This window comes from Ranitomeya imitator, chromosome 1 (assembly GCF_032444005.1).
Source record: "Ranitomeya imitator isolate aRanImi1 chromosome 1, aRanImi1.pri, whole genome shotgun sequence".
Classification (NCBI taxonomy): domain Eukaryota; kingdom Metazoa; phylum Chordata; class Amphibia; order Anura; family Dendrobatidae; genus Ranitomeya; species Ranitomeya imitator.
The window spans coordinates 969,552,892-969,574,558 of NC_091282.1; the positions used below are offsets into that span (position 1 = coordinate 969,552,892).

The 21,667-nt window shown below is 44.1% G+C and overlaps 1 protein-coding gene across 4 annotated transcripts in view; it reads right to left on the reverse strand.

The window, feature by feature from the left end:
• Positions 1 to 2,602: 2,602 nt before the first annotated feature.
• CASP6 (caspase 6) overlaps positions 2,603 to 21,667 on the reverse strand; it is an 84,585-nt gene continuing 65,520 nt past the window's right edge. For all 4 annotated transcript variants that reach the window (XM_069743842.1, XM_069743841.1, XM_069743844.1 and 1 more), the window contains 4 exons: positions 11,042 to 11,118; positions 10,447 to 10,622; positions 8,237 to 8,396; positions 2,603 to 3,800 (listed from right to left, as the gene is read on the reverse strand). In XM_069743842.1, the coding sequence (XP_069599943.1) occupies positions 3,568 to 3,800; positions 8,237 to 8,396; positions 10,447 to 10,622; positions 11,042 to 11,118 (646 nt within the window). In that variant the 3' untranslated portion in view covers positions 2,603 to 3,567. The remainder of the gene's footprint in view (positions 3,801 to 8,236; positions 8,397 to 10,446; positions 10,623 to 11,041; positions 11,119 to 21,667) is intronic.

A 21,667-nucleotide genomic window follows, 5' to 3' on the forward strand; every position in this document is an offset into this window, starting at 1 on the left:
GTTGATGATTGATTTTTAATTTTTTCACGGACAGAATCTGTCAATGAAAAAATCACAACATATTGCCATTTTACTCTGAAAGCGGGAAACATCCATTCCATTCTACGGGTGCGTGAAATCATTAGATTGCACTCGATCGACATCTGAGTACAGTCTGATTTCCGCTGACTCACACAATGGAGAAATTTTGCTCTCCATCTTCTCCTCATCTAAGAATCAGATTTCACTGTGATCACACTCGGCTCAGAGTTTGATTTGAGTGTTTTTAGCATAATTGGCCCAATTCTCTTGGAAGGGAGATTCTACGGCCGTGTGACGCTGCCCTAAAGGGAATCTTTCAGCAGGTTTCTGCTATTTAATCTTATGTAGCGACAGAGACCCGGATTCCCATGATTCTTGTTGTAATTTCAATAAAATCTGTGTTTTATCAGCAGGAGATTATCATTAGTTGTCTCATGTCATGTAGTCCTCCTCTGTATAACTCTGCCCCAACACTGATTAACAGCTTTCTGCCAATAATAGTGTATGCAGGCAATCAGTGGTGTAAGAGGTGTGAAACAGGAAGTGGGGATTATATGCGAGGGTCAATATGTATCCTCCAGGATGTGGACGGAGTCTTATTAGACCCGCTGGAGTGCCTTGTGGTCACAGCAGGACACCTGTGAGTAAGCATGGGCCTGGTCAAGCTATGTGGCCTAAGCATTGTTTAGGAAAAGCCAGTATGGGTTTTTATTTTTTAAACAGACTGCAGGAAGGAAGTGGGGCCGGTCCGTTTCCTCCAGGCCGGGCCTTACAGGTGGCCTATGGCCACAGATTCCACTTAGAGACAAATACCCTGCAGGAAGGGTTTGGGTGTGTCTGTTTGGTCTTGCATGCAGACAGTACATAGCGTACACGGTGGCGCAGTTGCCCACAACAACCAGTCATGGACTGTCTTTGTTTCCCGGCTGCGATACGGAGGATCTGATTTACTTCCTTTGCTTGTGAGTACGCTGTTTTATTAAGAGACTTTACTTTTAACTTTTCCTGGGTCACTGCCTCATCCCTGCACAGTATGTACACTGTGTTATACAGAGCTCATCATTCAGAGAGCTGCTAGATCTACAGAAATAAAAAAACAGTGAACACGGTATATCAAAACTGCAGCAAGTGATAAATCATTTTAATCATATCCAGTGAAAGGTTCTATTACTTGCCTAGCTTGTTTTCCATACACTATTGCTGCGTTAGAATCACAGAAAGTTGCAAATGTGCAACAAAATATGCATTATCCTATGTCTTGTTGTGTACAAATATATAACTTCAGATTTTGGTGTTATTCTATGCCTGATGAAGAGACCTAAGTAGTCTGGAAAGATTGCAATTTGTTACCAATTTTCAGGTAGCCATTAAAAAGGTATCAATCACTGAGGACTCTCAAATGTTTATATTTTACATATTTTTCAATCTACTGGCTAACACAGTACAAAGATATATATTTTTCCTGGCTTACAAATAGTGATGTAAAATACTGACCAAATACTGCCACGTGTGAACGTGGTCAGGCCTCTTTCACACGTCAATGTCTCCGGTACATGTACTGACAGTTTTTTCACGTACCGGAGACACTGACACACGTAGACCCATTCAAATGAATGGGTCTATGCCCATGTCTCCGAGTTTTCACGGACCGTGTGTCCGTGTGCAAAACACGGAGGACATGTCCGCTTTTCTCCGACAGCACGTACCGCAATACGTCCCACCCACGTAGAAGCGCCAGGTAGGTGCGAAACGGCCGTCGTCAGTCCCCGCCACACTCTGTACCCCTGCACTCCCGGCCGTGAAGATGTTATGTGAGTAAATAAAGAGACCTGCTTCTGAAGATCGGTGAGTGCTGCCTTCTTTTTTCTCTGCATTTGTGTTTACGTCCCACCCACGTGCACACGGAGAACAGTGTGCACTCTCCTCCGTGTGCACGTACCGCCCGCAGGAGAGACAGCCCTACAGTAAGCGCTGTCCCCACTGCGTGTGGTGCTGAAGGCGGCATTCATCTCTTGTCCCCTGCAGGAGACAAGAGATGAAAAATCAAGTTTTTTTTTTTGTTTGTGTTAAAAATAAGGTTTGGGGGTCACCTCCCGCCTCCCATCCCCTGTGCGCCCGCCCGCTTGCAGAGAAATACTCACCCAGCTCCTGCGATGTATGCTCTCAGCGCCGGCAGCCTGTCCTGTGTGAGCGGTCACATGGTACCGCTCATTACAGTGATGAATATGCACGGTCTGTGTGGTCCTTAGTCGGCACACGGCTGCCGCACGTGTGCCACACTGATGTGCTACGTGAGCACACGGACACGGATAACTCCGGTACCGATTTCTCCGGTACCGGAATTATCTGGACGTGTGAAAACGGCCTCAGGAGAAGCTTTGCAATTTTTTTTTCCAGACAAGAAAAATGTCTGTTGGAACACTGATAGTAAAGACTGAAACATTAACCAAACACTGATAAAAAAAAATTGGATCAAGAAAAATGACTGACGTTGTAAATCTGACCTTCAATTTGATGAATCACTCCCACAGTGTCATTAGTAATGACAGGTTTTAATGCATATATTTACACAAAACAGACATATTGTGAAAATTTCCATTTTATTGCTACAGATACAAATGCTGCGATATAAAAAATGAATCAATGAAGTATTATATTGTATTTAAAAAAACTGCATCTGAATCTAAATCTATTGACCTGATTCCCTACTTTTTCCTGAGAATTTGTAATAAAACTTTAAAAAAATTCCCTTATCCATCAGCTACAATAACATAGATTGCAGCGTAACTGGAAATCCTACGGAAACTTCTTAACTGAAATGTTTGCTGGTCTCTATAAAGGCTTTTCATCTGAACTGAGTAAGGCTGTGTGCACACTTCAGGATTTTTCAAGTTTTTTTGCGGTTTTTTTTCGGTATAAAAACGCATACATATGGATCCCATCATTTATAATGCATTCCGCAATTTTTGTGCATATGTTGCGCTTTTTTCCGTGAAAAAAATGCATAGCGGTAAAAAACGCAGCGTTTTCATTAATTTTGCAGATTTTTTGCGCATTTCCCACTATATTATTGCATTGGGAACCTCCGGCAAAAAAACGCAAAAAAACTGCATGAAAAAGCCTAAGGGTATGTGCACACGTAGAAAGCTCCTCTGCGGATTTTTCCGCAGCGGATTTGATAAATCCGCTGTGCAAAACCATTGCGGTTTTTACTGCGGATTTTACACGGTTTCTATTGCGGATTCCGCTGCGGTTTTATATCTGCAATTTTCTATTGCAGCAGGTGTAAAAACGCTGCGGATTCCGCACAAAGAATTGACATGCTGCGGAACATAAAACGCGTTTCCGCACGTTTTTTTCCGCAGCATGTGCACTGCGGATTTCGTTTCCCATAGGTTTACTTTGTACTGTAAACTCATGGGAAACTGCTGTGGATCCACCGCTGCAGATCCTCTGCTGATCCGCAGCAAAATCCACATCCTGTGCACATACCCTTACTGTTTACCATATTCTAGTTCTGTAATAAGAAAAAGTTGCACATTTTTTTTACTTCGGCCTTAAGTAGAGCTTCTTGGTCAGCATGGATGCAAAACAGGGGACTTGTTTTTTCCCAATCGCATTCCTATCAAGACAATTCTCAACAGAGCGTAGAGACACTTTTCTGTTCACCAGCGTCAGCAGTTCTGTAAACTCCAGCTCTTTTCCATACTTCTTAAGTGCTTCACACAGATCCTGGATATACCAGGACCCATTTAGAGTTTCCCGATGAGAATAGTAGCCTTTAAAAGGGAAAAAAAAATAATAGAGGTGAAACACAATAAATCATAATACATTTAAATGTAAATTAAAATAAATTATACTAAAAACTAATTTGCTGCAAAATGGAAAATGCAATGCAGTGGGTTTTTTTTTCATCAATTATCTCATTAAAAAAAAAAACAATGTGCTATAGACCAGTTTTTAACCCCGTCACGCCATGGCCATTTTCCATTTTTGTATTTTCCCTTCTTCCAAGAGCCATAACTTTATTTTTTCCATCACTATAGCCATGTGAGCACGAGTTTTACTTTTGAAAGACACCATTGATTTTACCATACAAGTGTACTGGAAGATGGGCAAAAAATTCTAAGTGCAGTGAAATTGCAATTTCACAATTTATTTTTTTTATTTACCATGTTCACTATATGGTAAAACTGACAAGTCAATATGATTCACCAGGTCAGTATGAGTACGCAGATACCAAATGCATTGTTTATTTTTTATTTTAATGGTGAAAAAAAAATTCATAAATTTGTATAACAAAAAGTTTTTGCATTTGGCACCATCCAAGAACCGTTGCATTTTCATTTTGGAGGGATCCAGGGCTGGGTGATGACTTAGGCTACTTTCACACTTGCGTCGGTACGGGTCCGTCGCTATGCGTCGGGCCGACGTACCGATGCATGTTCTGAAATTTGTGCACGACGTGGGCAGCAAATGCAGTTTTTCAACACATCCTCTGCCCATTCTGAAGTCCTGGGAGGAGGGGGTGGAGTTTCGGCGGCGCATGCGCGGTAGAAAATGGCGGACGCGTCGGACAAAAAAAACCGTTACATTGAACTTTTTTTTTGTGACGACGGTCCGCCAAAACACATCGGATCCGTTGCACGACATGAATGCGGCCAAGTACAGAGATATCCTGGATGAAAACCTCTTCCAGAGTGCTCTGAACCTCAGACTTGGCTGAAGGTTCACCTTCCAACAAGACAATGACCCTAAGCACACAGCTAAAATAACAAAGGAGTGGCTTCAGAACAATTCTGTGACCATTCTTGACTGGCCCAGCCAGAGCCCTGACCTAAACCAAATTGAGCATCTCTGGGGAGACCTGAAAATGGCTGTTCACCATGCAACCTGACGGAACTGGAGAGGATCTGCAAGGAAGAATGGCAGAGGATCCCCAAATCCAGGTGTGAAGAACTTGTTGCATCATTCCCAAGACAACTCAGTCATGGCTGTACTAGCTCAAAAGGGTGCTTCTACTCAATACTAAGCAAAGGGTCTGAACACTTATGACCATGTGATTTCAGTTTTTCTTTTTTAATACATTTGCAAAACTTTCTACATTTCTGTTTTTTTCAGTCAAGATGGGGTGTAAAGTGTACATTAATGAGAACAAAAATGAACTTTTTTGAATTTACCAAATGGCTGCAAAGAAAAAAAGAGTAAAAATTTAAAGGGGTCTGAATACTTACCGCACCCACTGTAAGCTAGGATTTCCAACAGTGTAGTTGTGGGCACATTAGAATCGGGCAGTGTGTAGTGCCAGTTATGATACAGTTAATTGTTCAGGAAGCAGCTCCAGTGTGGGAGGAGCAGGGTGAGTTAGTGATCAAGAAAAACGCTTCCTGATTTCGGTGGCAGTGATAGATGGGATGGAGAGATAATAGCATTTGGAGGTCCAAGGGCACTAAGAGCACGGGCTGTTCAGCAGCAGAATGCCAGCCACAGACTCTGAGTGAACATTCCTGAAACGTTCGGGGCCTGTAGTCCAGCGGGAGCACATAGAAGCGTGCCTCAATATTTTCCTAGGAGGGGAAGTCGGCCAGGGAATCTCACACAGGAGTGTCTCAGGAGATAGTGATGCTGGAAATGAAAAGGATAGCTCTGGGCAAGCGAACAATGGACATCAGAACGTGCTGTGTTATGGACTTTGAAAATGAAAAAATTTGTGCCCAATACTGCGTGTCTCATTAAGATGCAAATGGACAATTAAGTACAGTTGTTTATTATAAAACTAATTGGATGTCCCTTAATGTGTGTGCGGTGGTTCCTGAACCCAAATAACAGGAGAAGGCAGAAGTCTGCAACCAACACAAGTACATGGGAATCGGGACACAGTATATTTGCAAGGGTCCAGGGTGTGGGAATACAGCAGCCCCTTGTCCATTACTACCACCCTGCCCCCCCTTACAACTTGGCATAGTTGGCACGCCAAAATCATGCATCGTGAAAACGTGAAATATGTGGGGAAGATTTCGGTAAAACCTAAAATGGCGGATGAGATTCCGAAGGCTGGCAATAGCTCCGCCCATTGTGGGCTTTCTAATCCCAAAACCAGAGCGAAAATCTGTCTGGCACGGGCCTGAACCAAGGTTGCAGCCCACTATAAGTAGTGCCCGTGCAAGGTGAATGCAGCAAAAGAAAAAGAAACTCTGCTCCCTGCGGCAAATTCAGGAGGAACAGGAGGAGCCTGAGGCTGAACAGTCAGAACAATCAATCGGCTCCAGCAACTGAAGGGGACGTTCGGTAGAAGATGTTCACATGTAAAGCAGTGCAGCGCCATTAGAAGAAACGTGACCTACCCAGATGCAGCGTAGCAGCATGTCCTTCCAAGGTGGCATTAGGCGGAAAGACTGGGAGTAATACCTAGCATGCCCGAAGCTGGAATCGCGACTTTGAGGCCTGTGGAAAGTGGCTACTGGAAAAGACGACTTTGAAGAGGATGTCCTGCCATTTCCGACGGAATGGTTCCCCTTTGACCGGCCGGTGAAGAGGAACGACAACGGCCTTTAGACAAATATGGCCGAAGTGCTTGAATCACACCATGACTGGGGAATGATTGCAGCTGTGGCCCCTAAACCACACGGATGGTCACCCCGGTTGGACGTGTCACAGGGGGTAAGTGAGATATGTGCCCTGATCCCTACCCGCTACCTCTGTAACAGGAGGAGCCCCAGGTACCCACCACAGAAGAGGCCGATGGATATCTGGAGTGGTGGAGGAGAAAAGGCAAAGGAAGCGTTGCATCAAAGAAGAGCTCTGGCATCCAGGAGGAGGAGCAATGGCCGACCGGATGACGTGCAGCCTAATCCAGTACATCAATCCCTCCCGGGGATACAGATTCATCAGGGAGTCCAGGACCGGCGAAACAGTTTGTGAAGGCCGGGTCCCTGCAAGAGTGGGACCGGGTGGCTTTCATAAAAGAAGAAGGCCCCAGGGGTCCTTATGCAGTCGCAGTAACCATGCTCTCCTCCAAAGTGGAACGGCAGGTGAGAGGCTCAGGGGATCATGCGGTCGCCAGAGACGGCTCAGGCGGAGGCCGCCAGACAGGAGGACCCCATACCCCTGAGGTCGGTATCTCCTATCAATGAGACGGTAACAGCAGCAGCAGGGCCATAGGAATGGGTGACACTGAGATCAAAGAGCCAGTTGTCTACTGAAGGAAGGAGTAGAAGAGGCAGTGGAGAGTGCACCTCCAGTGGATCGTTGGGTCATACCTTTACATATGTGCAGGGCCACAGAGAGGCCCAGTATGCTGATCACAGAGACACTTCGGAGTGAGTGTGGCCCCTTAAAATTTGTGAATCCAAAATTGTTGCTCTTGTGCTAGTTACATGGAAAAGAATGGGACTGTTCTGCGTCACTGAGGGTAGGAGCCCCTGAGTAACCAGAGACAGCCGGTGTTGGCCACTGTGGCCAAATTTTATTTTCCTGTGTGCAGTGTGTTTTGTTCCCCCTCCCCCCCTCCTCTACTTGTTGTGCATTCCCCTTCTGGATTACAGGACCGTGAACCCTTAAAAAGACGATAACCCTTGTGACTTTTTGGACTTTTTTTTTTACCCCAGGAACAGATGGGCAGCGCACTTCACTTTTAAAGGGCCGGTGATTCACAAAAAGGACTCGAGGATCTTACCGGGTCAGAAATGGAAGGACTGAGCACTTGAACTGTCAGAGCAGACGTAAGTGGCCAATAGGCCTGTTGTGTTTTGAACGGACACGCTGTGTCCGGGTTCCAGGAGCAAAGGGAACGGGGTCATGCAGGCTCGTGTTTAAAAGAAGAAAAGAGAACGGATCCATGTATGAAACAGATGACCTGATATGCGTGCCGGGTTGAAGAAAAGAAAATGTTAAATTCCGTGTACATTTAACGTAAAAATATTTTACTAACTGTTTTAAGAATATGTTTGAGGTCTTAGAGGTGCCGTCATGGTCGGAACAAACATGTTTTAGGAGGGAGCAGTGCGGGGAAAGTCAGAAACACTATATATGACATCATATGTCGTGAAGAGGTTAAAGGGGTATTCCCATCTCTGACACTGATAGGAAAACGATGTGACAAATTTATTAGGAGGCACATTTTACCTCAGTTAACTATATAGTAAGTCTAGCCTAAGAAGTGCACATCTTTATAACGCTCCCAAATGTTCTTTAAACATAATATAGCATCTGATACCTTCTGCAACAGAATAGCACATGATGAAGTCAGCCCCAGCAGGCAGAGTATATACAGAGGCTGCATCTACTTCAGTGGTATTTTTCTCAGGGATATCCACGCTGCTGTCAGTATAGTCAGTGGCCATGACTGGCTCATCATGTTCAGCACCTCGACAAGCCTGCCAAAAGAGTTGAGAAGAAACAATAAGTGACATGTTCACTTTTCTTTTTTTTTAAAATTAAATTGCGCAGTACATGTGATGGATAATAAGGAGAAAAAACAAAACTAGAATCTTTTTAATATGAACATTAACATCTGACCTATAGGGGGTGTACAGGTGAAATATAGGTCACTAGTCGTGCAGAACAGTAGTTTTAATGATCATAGCTGGTTCAGCCCTATTGATCAATGAGTGATGGTATACTCTGGTCATATGATCATATGCCATAATGTACTTTTGGTAGAACACCATTTAAAGCAGCATAATTCATTATTTCCTAAAATACTAAAATGGCTACGGTGTCCTTTTTGTTCAGTAAAAACATTGTTCTGATGTTACTCCACCGAGATCCTGCTTACATGTTGCGGCAACTGGTGAGAGATAGACACTACAGGTTTTTAAATTAAATTAAAATAAATGTAACTACTGGCAGCATGATACAGACTGGCTGCACGATTTCAGACAGGTTTTTTAATTTTTTTAAATGCTCCCGCTTTGAAGATCCAATGGGGGACTATAGCCTGAGACCAGACTAGTCCGGTTGCCCCTGACGCACTCATCCCTGTGCTGCTGAATGCGATTTACAGGTCTCTCTCATGTGAGCACGAGAAGAGACCTGTCAATCACCTACAGTGGCGCTGGGAAGAGACGGCTGAGAGAAGAGCCAGACTAGTCTTGTCTCTGGCTATGGTCTCCAACCATATCTTCAAAGCCAGAAAACTTCATAAAATAATAAACCTGGCTGAAGTCGTGCAGTCAGGCTGCAATTCATGCTGCCTATAGTTTGGAACCGCCGGACAGGATCCCTTTAATCAGCTGCAGTGTGCATTATAAAGTGTTAATGTAGACATTGTAGATGCTGCTGACATTTCTGAACAGGATGAGAGATGTTCATTCTACTCAATCATTGGTGGACATGGATATTCCTTTATCGTAAATGCTGATACTATTAATCACCTGCCATTGTCAGCAGTCACATGGGAGGAGACTAAATTACACAGAAGGTGAAGGGACGAGGTAAGAGCCACAAAAGCACTGACAGTGGTGACTGCTACTATAATATGCAGAAGATTCTCCTCCTACAAGATGGACAGTACACATCATGTACACTAAACGTGAATACACCCCTTTTATCTCTTTCGTGGGTAGCCAGCCCCTATTTACTAACATTGAATTTAAAGGGCACCTGTCACCCCGAAATTCGCGGGTGAGGTAAGCCCACCGGCATCAGGGGCTTATCTACAGCATTCTGTAATGCTGTAGATAAGCCCCCGATGTTACCTGAAAAAGGAGAAAAAGACGTTATATTATACTCACCCAGGGGCGGTCCCGCTGGTGGTCCGTTCAAACGGGCGTCTCCGGTCCGCTGCGGCGCCTCCCATCTTCATTACAAGACGTCCTCTTCTGATCTTCAGCCACGGCTCCGGCGCAGGCGTACTTTGCTCTGCCCTGTTGAGGGCAGACAAAGTACTGCAGTGCGCAGGCGCCTCGCCTCTGACCTTTCCGGCGCCTGCGCACTGCAGTACTATCCTCTGCCCTCAACAGGGCAGAGCAAAGTACGCCTGCGCCGGAGCCGTGGCTGAAGATCAGAAGAGGACGTCATGGAAAGAAGATAGGAGGCGCCGCAGCGGACCGGAGACGCCCATCCGACCTGACCAGCAGCGGGACCGCCCCTGGGTGAGTATAATATAACGTCTTTTTCTCCTTTTTCAGGTAACATCGGGGGCTTATCTACAGCATTACAGAATGCTGTAGATAAGCCCCTGATGCCGATGGGCTTACCTCACCCGCGAATTTCGGGGTGACAGGTTCCCTTTAATGAGATTTCATCATAATAATAGTAATCGACACAGAATCTCATAACCTGTATACATTTAGGTCATTGATGACTACTTAAATTCTTACAATCTACAAAAAAGGGTCCATTAACCTATGTATAGTTAGGGTAATCCTTGTCTATATAAATCAAAGAAAAAATAATACACACATTAACCGTTAAAATGTTTACCTGGATTATGAAAATCTTAGGCTTGCCCACTAAGCTCTGGCATTTGTCCCCTTTGAATAGAGAAGTCAGTCTTTGAATTTCAATTTTTGCATCAAAAGCGTAGACGTGATTATCTTCTCCATGGCTCAAAAACACACAGAGGAAGCAGTCAGCATCACCGTGATCACTCATGGCAACTGAAGGGTCATATGGAAAACAAAAGCATATAAGAGACTGGCAGAATCAAACAAAAACTATACAGAACATATGTTTCAGAGATGGTGTAAGCATAACTATATGTGCATTATAAAGTGGAACTGCCCCTTGCCACAAGGGATTTTGTGATACTACCCCTAGTGGCTTATGTGAAACGTGCACATAAATTGAGTTTCCATCATAAAACCACCATAGTTTTTAGGCACTTCCCAGCCCTTTAGTCACTAACTCCAACATATCAGCACACGGTCACAGCTTTTGTAGATCTGTGGCCCACTGCATAATATTGGGGGGTTCAATGTTGCAATGAAAAATCAGGCACACATGAGATATCGGATACCTGCCTATAGAATACATTTTTTTAACTATTGAGCTTTTGTTCTTCAAATTTAGAATTTACCATCATGGACTTTCTCTAGAATTTCCACAGCTTTGAGGTTATCATAGCTCTTCACTTCAAACCCGAGGTCAGTTAGCCTGAAGAGAAACAAACAATACTTATGAATATCATAGTAACATAGTAACATAGTAACATAGTTAGTAAGGCCGAAAAAAGACATTTGTCCATCCAGTTCAGCCTATATTCCATCATAATAAATCCCCAGATCTACGTCCTTCTACAGAACCTAATTGTATGATACAATATTGTTCTGCTCCAGGAAGACATCCAGGCCTCTCTTGAACCCCTCGACTGAGTTCGCCATCACCACCTCCTCAGGCAAGCAATTCCAGATTCTCACTGCCCTAACAGTAAAGAATCCTCTTCTATGTTGGTGGAAAAACCTTCTCTCCTCCAGACGCAAAGAATGCCCTCTTGTGCCCGTCACCTTCCTTGGTATAAACAGATCCTCAGCGAGATATTTGTATTGTCCCCTTATATACTTATACATGGTTATTAGATCGCCCCTCAGTCGTCTTTTTTCTAGACTAAATAATCCTAATTTCGCTAATCTATCTGGGTATTGTAGTTCTCCCATCCCCTTTATTAATTTTGTTGCCCTCCTTTGTACTCTCTCTAGTTCCATTATATCCTTCCTGAGCACCGGTGCCCAAAACTGGACACAGTACTCCATGTGCGGTCTAACTAGGGATTTGTACAGAGGCAGTATAATGCTCTCATCATGTGTATCCAGACCTCTTTTAATGCACCCCATGATCCTGTTTGCCTTGGCACCTGCTGCCTGGCACTGGCTGCTCCAGGTAAGTTTATCATTAACTAGGATCCCCAAGTCCTTCTCCCTGTCAGATTTACCCAGTGGTTTCCCATTCAGTGTGCTTCTCACAAAATTAGAATATTATCAAAAAGTTAAATTACTTCAGATATTCAATGCAAAAAAGTGAAACTCATATATCATATAGAGTCATTACAAACAGAGTGATCTATTTCAAGTGTTTATTTCTGTTAATGTTGATGATAATGGCTTACAGCCAATGAAAACCCCAAAGTCATTTATCTCAGTAAATTAGAATAATTAACAAAAAACACCTGCAAAGGCTTCATAAGCGTTTAAAAGGTCCCTTAGGCTACTTTCACACTTCCGTCTTTATAAAGACGTTGCAATGCGTCGTTCTGTGCAAAAAACGCATCCTGCAAAGTTGCTCGCAGGATGCTTTTTTTGCACATAGACTTGTATTACCGACGCATCGCGACGTATGGACACACGTTACATACGTCGTGCACTGGATGCGTCGGTAATTGGAGGACCGTAGTCACAAAAAAAGTTCAATGTAACGTTTTTTTTTGGGCGACTCGTCCGACATTTTCGACTGCGCATGCGTAGCCGAAACGCCGCCCCCTCCTCCCCGGAACTCATAATGGGCAGCGGATGCGTCTGAAAACTGCATCCGCTGCTCACATTGTGCACTATTTTGCACAACGTCCGTCGGTACGTCGGGCCGACGGTTTGCGACGGCCCCGTACCAACGGAAGTGTGAAAGTAGCCTTAGTCTGTTTCAGTACGCTCCACAATCATGGGCAAGACTGCAGACTTGACAGATGTCCAGAAGGCAGTCACTGACACACTCCACAAAGAGGGCAAGCCACAAAAGGTCATCAATAAAGAAGCTGGCTGTTCAGAGTGCTGTATCCAAGCATATTAATGGAAAGTGGAGTGGAAGGAAAAAGTGGTAGAAAAAGATGCACAAGCGACCGGGATAACCGCAGTCTTGAAAGGATTGTTAAGAAAAGCCCATTCAAAAATTTGGCAGAGATTCACAAGGAGTGGACTGCTGCTGGAGTCATTGCTACAAGAGCCACCACACAGACATATCCAGGACATGGACTACAAGTGTCGCATTCCTTGTGTCAAGCCACTCATGACCAATAGACAATGCCAGAAGCGTCTTACCTGGGCCAAGGAAAAAAAGAACTGGACTATTGCTCAGTGGTCCAAGGTGGTGTTTTCAGATGAAAGTAAATTTTGCATTTCATTTGGAAATCAAGGTCCCAGAGTCTGGGGGAAGAGTGGAGAGGCACACAATCCAAGCTGCTTGAGGTCTAGTATGAAGTTTCCAAAATCAGTGATGGATTGTGGAGCCATGTCATCTGCTGGTGTAGGTCCACTTTGTTTTATCAAGACCAAAGTCAGCGTAGACATCTACCAAGAAAATTTTAAAGCGCTTCATGCTTCCCTCTGCTGACAAGCTTTTTGGAGATGTAAATGTCATTCTCCAGCATGACTTGGCACCTGTCCACACTGCCAAAAGTACCAATATATGGTTTTAAAACAACAGTATCACTGTGCTTGATGGCCAGCAAACTCGCCTGACCTTAACCCCATAGAGAATCTATGGGGTATTGTCATGCAAAAGGAGCCCCGACCAAGTATTGAGTGCATTTACTGAACATACATTTCAGTAGGCCAACATTTTGTATTTTAAAACAATTTTTCAAACTGGTGTTATAAAGTATTCTACTTTACTGAGATAATGGCTTTTGGGTTTTCATTGGCCGTAAGCCATAATCATCAACATTAACAGATATAAACAATTGAAATAGATCACTTTTGTAGTGACCTTGTAATGAGTTTCAATTTTTAATGGAACTGAAATAAATTAACTTTTTGATAATATTCTAATTTTGTGAGAAGCACCTGTATGTGTGGTCATGCATCCATTAAGTCCCAAACTATAAAATGAGCATGCTATCTATCCCACCCAGTAATCAACATGAGAAAAGGTCAACATCACTGTTTAAGTTGAATTAAAAAGTGACCACAATAAAAATTCACAAATTGCCCTAAAAAAATAAGCCCTCATACAGCTCTATTAATAGAAATATAGAAAGGTTATGTCTGCCAGAATATCGTGACAAAACTATTTTTTTTTACAAAGTAATTTTAATGTGCAAAATACGAAAATATAAATAAAACTATTTGTTGCTTTTCCATTTGTTATCCCCTTCATGACCTTGGGATTTTTTCATTTTTCCGTGTTCGTTTCTCTCTCCCCTCCTTCCCAGTGCCATAACTTTTTTATTTTTCCGTCAATTTGGCCATGTGAGGGCTTATTTTTTGCGGGACGAGTTGTACTTTTGAACGACATCATTGGTTTTAGCATGTCCTGTACTAGAAAACGGGAAAAAAATTCCAAGTGTGGTGAAATTGCAAAAAAAGTGTAGTCCCACACTTGTTTTTTTTTTACTTTTTTGCTAGGTTCACTAAATGCTAAAACTGACCTGACATTATGATTCTCCAGGTCAGTACGAGTTCAAAGACACCTAACATGACTAGGTTATTTTTTACCTAAGTGGTGAAAAAAAATTCCAAACTTTGCTAAAAAAAAAATAAAATAAATAAATTTGCGCCATATTCCGATACTCATAGCGTCTCCATTTTTCATGATCTGGGGTCGGTTGAGGGCTTATTTTTTGCGTGCCAAGAAGACGTTTTTAATGATAGCATTTTGGTGCAGATACGTTCTTTTGATCGCCCGTTATTGCATTTTAATGCAATGTCGCGGTGACCAAAAAAACGTAATTCTGGCATTTGATTTTTTTTATTGATTTATTTTGATTGGTGGTGAAAGGGGGGTGATTTAAACTTTCATATTTTTTTTTATTTTTTTTCAAATTTTTTTAACTTTTTTTTTTAACTTTTGCCATGCTTCAATAGCCTTCACGGGAGGCTAGAAGCAGGCACAGCACGATCGGCTCTGCTACATAGCAGCGATCTGTGTTATGAACTAGTGGTTTAGGAGCAACATGGGACGAGCTCTGAAGGAGGTGGTACCTGTACTGACCGCAGTCCCTAAGCTCAACACAACACTAGAAGTAGCCGTGGGATGCTCCTGTCACTCCCTAGGCACCTCGTCACAGCCTGAGAACTAACTACCCCTAAAGATAGAAACAGGAAAACTATCTTGCCTCAGAGAAAATCCCCAAAGGATAGATAGCCCCCCACAAGTAATGACTGTGAGTGGAGAGGGAAAAGACATACGTAGAATGAAACCAGGATGTAGCACAGGAAGCCAGTCTAGCTAGAAAGATAGGACAGGACGGAATACTGTGCGGTCAGTATTAAAAACTACAAAAATCCACACAGAGTTTACAAAAATCTCCACACCTGACTAAAGGTGTGGAGGGTAAATCTGCTTCCCAGAGCTTCCAGCTTAACTGAATTAATCCATACTGACAAGCTGGACAAAACATAGAATGCACAGAACGAATAAGTCCACAACATGTGGACAGAAAAGAGCAAAGAAAGGACTTATCTTTGCTGAACTGGTCAGGATATCAGGGAAATCCAAGAGAGATGTGAATCCAACCAGGAACCATTGACAAGTGGCACTGGCTGAAGAAAGAGCCAGGCATAAATAGCCGAGCAGAAAGACAATCAGTGGAAGCAGCTGCAGACTGCTAAATCCAAGGAGCAGCTATTCCACTTAAAACCACCGGAGGGAGCCCAAGAGCAGAACTCACAAGAGCGGAATTCACAACAGTACCCCCCCCTTGAGGATGGGTCACCGAACCCTCACCAGAGCCCCCAGGCCGATCAGGACGAGCCAAGTGAAAAGCACGAACCAAATCGGCGGCATGGACATCGGAGGCAACAACCCAAGAATTATCCTCCTAGCCATAACCATTCCACTTGACAAGATACTGAAGCCTCCGCCTCGAAAAACGAGAATCCAAAATTTTCTCAACCTCATATTCCAACTCTCCCTCAACCAACACCGGGGCAGGAGGATCAACCGAGGGAACAACGGGCACCACATATCTCTGCAACAAAGATCTATGGAAAACATTATGAATGGCAAAAGAGGCTGGAAGAGCCAAACGAAAAGACACCGGATTGATAATTTCAGAAATCTTATAAGGACCAATAAACCGAGGCTTAAACTTAGGGGAAGAAACCTTCATAGGAACATGACGAGAAGACAACCAAACCAAATCCCCCACACGAAGCCGGGGACCAACACACCGACGGTGGTTAGCAAAACGTTGAGCCTTTTCCTGAGACAACGTCAAATTGTCCACCACATGAGTCCAAATCTGCTGCAGCCTGTCCACCACAGAATCCACACCAGGACAATCAGAAGGCTCAGCCTGCCCCGAAGAAAAACGAGGATGAAAACCAAAATTACAAAAGAAAGGTGAAACCAAAGTAGCCGAACTAGCCCGATTATTAAGGGCAAACTCGGCCAACGGCAAGAAAGACACCCAATCATCCTGATCAGCAGACACAAAGCATCTCAAATAGGTCTCCAAGGTCTGATTAGTTCGCTCAGTTTGGCCATTAGTCTGAGGATGAAACGCCGAAGAAAAAGACAAATCAATGCCCATCCTAGCACAAAAAGCCTGCCAAAATCTAGAGACAAACTGAGAACCTCTGTCAGACACAATATTCTCCGGAATGCCATGCAAACAAACCACATGCTGAAAAAACAATGGAACCAAATCTGAGGAGGAAGGCAACTTAGGCAAAGGTACCAGATGGACCATTTTAGAGAACCGGTCACAAACAACCCAGATAACAGACATCTTCTGGGAAACAGGAAGATCTGAAATAAAATCCATGGAAACATGCGTCCAGGGCCTCTCAGGGACCGGCAAAGGCAAAAGCAACCCACTAGCGCGGGAACAGCAAGGCTTGGCTCGGGCGCAAGTCCCACAGGACTGCACAAAAGCACGCACATCCCGCGACAAAGAAGGCCACCAAAAGGACTTAGCAACCAAATCTCTGGTACCAAAAATCCCAGGATGACCAGCCAACACTGAACATTGAACCTCAGAAATTACCTTACTTGTCCATCTATCAGGAACAAACCGCTTCCCCACTGGACAGCGGTCAGGCTTATAAGCCTGAAATTCCCGAAGCACCCACCACAAATCAGGGGAGATGGCAGAAAGAATCACCCCTTCCTTAAGAATGCCAACCGGCTCAAGGACTCCAGGAGAATCAGGCAAAAAACTCCTAGAGAGGGCATCAGCCTTAACATTCTTAGATCCCGGAAGATACGAGACCACAAAATCAAAACGGGAGAAAAACAGGGACCATCGAGCCTGTCTAGGATTCAGCCGCTTGGCCGACTCGAGGTAAATCAGATTCTTATGATCAGTCAAGACCACAACGCGGTGCTTAGCTCCCTCAAGCCAATGTCGCCACTCCTCAAACGCCCACTTCATAGCCAACAACTCCCGATTGCCGACATCATAATTGCGTTCCGCAGGCGAAAACTTTCTGGAAAAAAAAAGCACACGGTTTCATCAAAGAACCATCAGAATCCCTCTGAGACAAAACGGCCCCTGCCCCAATCTCAGAAGCGTCAACCTCAACCTGAAAAGAAAGAGAAACATCCGGCTGACGCAACACAGGGGCAGAAGTAAATCGGCGTTTAAGCTCCCGAAAGGCCTCAACAGCCGCAGAGGACCAATTCGTCACATCAGCGCCTTTCTTCGTCAAATCAGTAAGGGGCTTAACCACACTGGAAAAGTTGGCAATGAAACCGCGATAGAAATTAGCAAAGCCCAAAAATTTTTGAAGGCTCTTCACAGATGTTGGTTGAATCCAGTCATGAATAGCTTGGACCTTAACAGGATCCATTTCCATAGACGAGGGAGAAAAAATAAAACCCAAAAAAGAGACCTTCTGAACTCCGAATAGGCACTTAGACCCCTCCACAAATAAAGCATTATCACGAAGGATCTGGAATACCATCCTGACCTGCTTCACATGAGACTCCCAATCATCGGAAAAAATCAAAATATCATCCAAATATACAACCATGAATTTATCAAGATAATTGCGGAAAATATCATGCATGAAAGATTGGAACACAGATGGAGCATTAGAGAGCCCGAATGGCATCACGAGGTATTCAAAATGGCCTTCGGGCGTATTAAATGCAGTTTTCCATTCGTCACCCTGTTTAATACGAACAAGATTATATGCCCCTCGAACGTCAATCTTAGTAAACCAACTAGCCCCCTTAATCTGAGCAAACAAATCAGAAAGCAAAGGCAAGGGGTATTGGAATTTGACCGTGATCTTATTAAGAAGACGATAATCTATACAGGGTCTCAAGGAGCCATCCTTCTTAGCAACAAAAAAGAAACCCGCTCCCAATGGTGATGAAGACGGCCGAATATGCCCCTTCTCCAAAGATTCCTTAACATAACTCCGCATGGCGGCATGCTCTGGCACAGACAGATTGAAAAGTCGGCCCTTAGGGAACTTACAACCTGGAATCAAGTTAATAGCACAATCACAGTCCCTATGTGGAGGAAGGGAACTGGACTTGGGCTCATCAAATACATCCTGGAAATCCGACAAAAACTCAGGGACCTCAGAAGAGGGGGAAGAGGAAATTGACATCAAAGGAACGTCACTATGTACCCCTTGACAACCCCAACTAGTCACAGACATAGTTTTCCAATCCAGCACCGGATTATGTTCCTGTAACCATGGAAATCCCAGTACAACAACATCATGCAGGTTATGCAACACCAGAAAACGGCAATCTTCCTGATGTGCTGGAGCCATGTACATGGTCATCTGCGTCCAGTACTGAGGTTTATCCTTGGCCAACGGTGTAGCATCAATGCCCCTCAAAGGAATAGGGCTCTGCAAAGGCTGCAAGGAAAAACCACAGCGCCTAGCGAATTCTAAGTCCATTAAGTTCAGGGCAGCGCCTGAATCCACAAATGCCATGACAGAAAAGGACGACAATGAGCAAATCAGGGTCACAGATAAGAGAAATTTAGGCTGTACAGTACTGATAGTAACAGACCTAGCGACCCTCCTAGTACGCTTAGGGCAATCGGAAATAACATGAGCAGAATCACCACAGTAAAAACACAGCCTATTCTGACGTCTGAATTCCTGCCGTTCTGTTCTAGTCAAAATCCTATCACATTGCATAGGCTCAGGACTCCGCTCAGAGGACACTGCCATATGGTGCACAGCTTTGCGCTCGCGCAGACGCCGATCAATCTGAATGGCTAGAGACATAGATTCGCTCAAACCAGCAGGCGTAGGGAAGCCCACCATAACATCTTTAAGGGCTTCAGAAAGACCTTTTCTGAAAATAGCAGCCAGAGCATCCTCATTCCATTTAGTGAGCACAGACCATTTCCTAAATTTCTGGCAGTATAATTCTGCCGCTTCCTGACCTTGACACAGGGCCAACAGGGTTTTTTCTGCATGATCCACAGAATTAGGTTCGTCACACAATAATCCGAGCGCTTGAAAAAATGCGTCTACATTCAGCAATGCCGGATCCCCTGATTCAAGGGAGAATGCCCAGTCCTGAGGGTCACCACGCAGCAAGGATATGATGATTTTAACTTGCTGAATGGGATTATCAGAAGAACGGGGTTTCAAAGCAAAAAACAATTTGCAGTTATTTTTTAAGTTCAAAAACTTGGATCTGTCCCCAAAAAACAAATCAGGAGTAGGAATTTTTGGCTCCAAAGCCGGAGTCTGGACAACATAACCTTAGATACTCTGTACTTTTGCAGCAAGTTGATCCACACGAGAAAACAAACCCTGAACATCCATGCCAGAGCATAAATCCTGAACCACCCAGAGATCAAGAGGAAAAAAAAGAAAACAGAGCACAGAAAAAAAAATGGCTCAGAATTTTTTTTTCCTTCTTTTGAGATGCATTTAATTCATTTTTGGCCACTTGTACTGTTATGATCTGGTGGTTTAGGAGCAACATGGGACGAGCTCTGAAGGAGGTGGTACCTGTACTGACCGCAGTCCCTAAGCTCAACACAACACTAGAAGTAGCCGTGGGATGCTCCTGTCACTCCCTAGGCACCTCGTCACAGCCTGAGAACTAACTACCCCTAAAGATAGAAACAGGAAAACTATCTTGCCTCAGAGAAAATCCCCAAAGGATAGATAGCCCCCCCACAAGTAATGACTGAGTGGAGAGGGAAAAGACATACGTAGAATGAAACCAGGATGTAGCACAATAAGCCAGTCTAGCTGGATAGATAGGACAGGACGGAATACTGTGCGGTCAGTATTAAAAACTACAAAAATCCACACAGAGTTTACAAAAATCTCCACACCTGACTAAAGGTGTGGAGGGTAAATCTGCTTCCCAGAGCTTCCAGCTTAACTGAATTAAACCATACTGACAAGCTGGACAAAACATAGAATGCACAGAACGAATAAGTCCACAACATGTGGACAGAAAAGAGCAAAGAAAGGACTTATCTTTGCTGAACTGGTCAGGATATCAGGGAAATCCAAGAGAGATGTGAATCCAACCAGGAACCATTGACAAGTGGCACTGGCTGATGAAAGAGCCAGGCATAAATAGCCGAGCAGAAAGACAATCAGTGGAAGCAGCTGCAGACTGCTAAATCCAAGGAGCAGCTATTCCACTTAAAACCACCGGAGGGAGCCCAAGAGCAGAACTCACAAAAATGCCACTTACAACAACCGGAGGGAGCCCAAGAGCGGAATTCACAACAGATCTGCTATGTAGCAGAAAATCAGGTGTGCTGTGAGCGCTGACCACAGGGTGGCGCTCACAGCTGCCGGGGATCAGTAACCATAGAGGTCTCAAGGACCTCTATGGTTACAATGTACAAGCATTGCTGACCTCCGATCATGTGACGGGGGTCGGCGATGCCGTCATTTTCGGCCGCCCGGTCGGATGCGGTAGTTAAATGCCGCTGTCTGCGTTTGACAGCAGCATTTAACTAGTTAATAGGCGCGGGCAGATCGCGATTCTGCCCGCACCTATTATGGGCACATGTCAGCTGTTCAAAACAGCTGACATGTCCCGGCTTTGATGCGGGCTCACCGCCGGAGCCCGCATCAAAGCGGGGCTTCAGACCTCGGACGTACTATCTGGTCCGAAGTCAGAAAGGGGTTAATCTCAGTTTGAATGCTGCTGACTGGCATTATCAATTCCTTGGGTATCTTTTTATATCCCTTTCCTGTTTTATACAGTTCAGCTACCTTTTCCCATAGATCCATTCATTTGCTTTCCCCATGACTCACAATCCAGAAACATCAGTGGCTGGATGAAAGATGCAAGAGTCTGTCTGGATCCCAGAAACCCACTCAGCTTGTATGCACACACACTGATTACAAGCAAACAGGTCACAGGTGAGATATTACGTTTAGTAGCCATTCAAACCCATTTGTGTCAACTTCTATGCATGTTATCAGGCCAAAATCACCAGGGTGTGTACATTTTTGATCAGGGTCATTTGGATGTTTTGGGTTGTCAATATGATTTAAAAAGAGAAAACACAGTAGTTTGACAATAAATGGCTTAACCCAACCACTAACCATGAGTGGAGAAAACGTTTTGGTGTTCTCATCCATATTCTCTGAAAAAAGGTCAAGAAATCAAACATTCTGCCGGGGTATGTAAACTTTTGAGCACAACTGTATAGGCCCCTCAAAGGCACTTGAAAACTAAGTCTGCCCCTAAAAATGTTTTCTGAAAGTTCCTTGAAAGTGTGAAACATTGCAGCTAAATTTATAAACCATTTGATGTCCCGAAACATAACTGGACATAAAGCCAAAATAAGGGAAGTATTATTAAACGGGGTTGT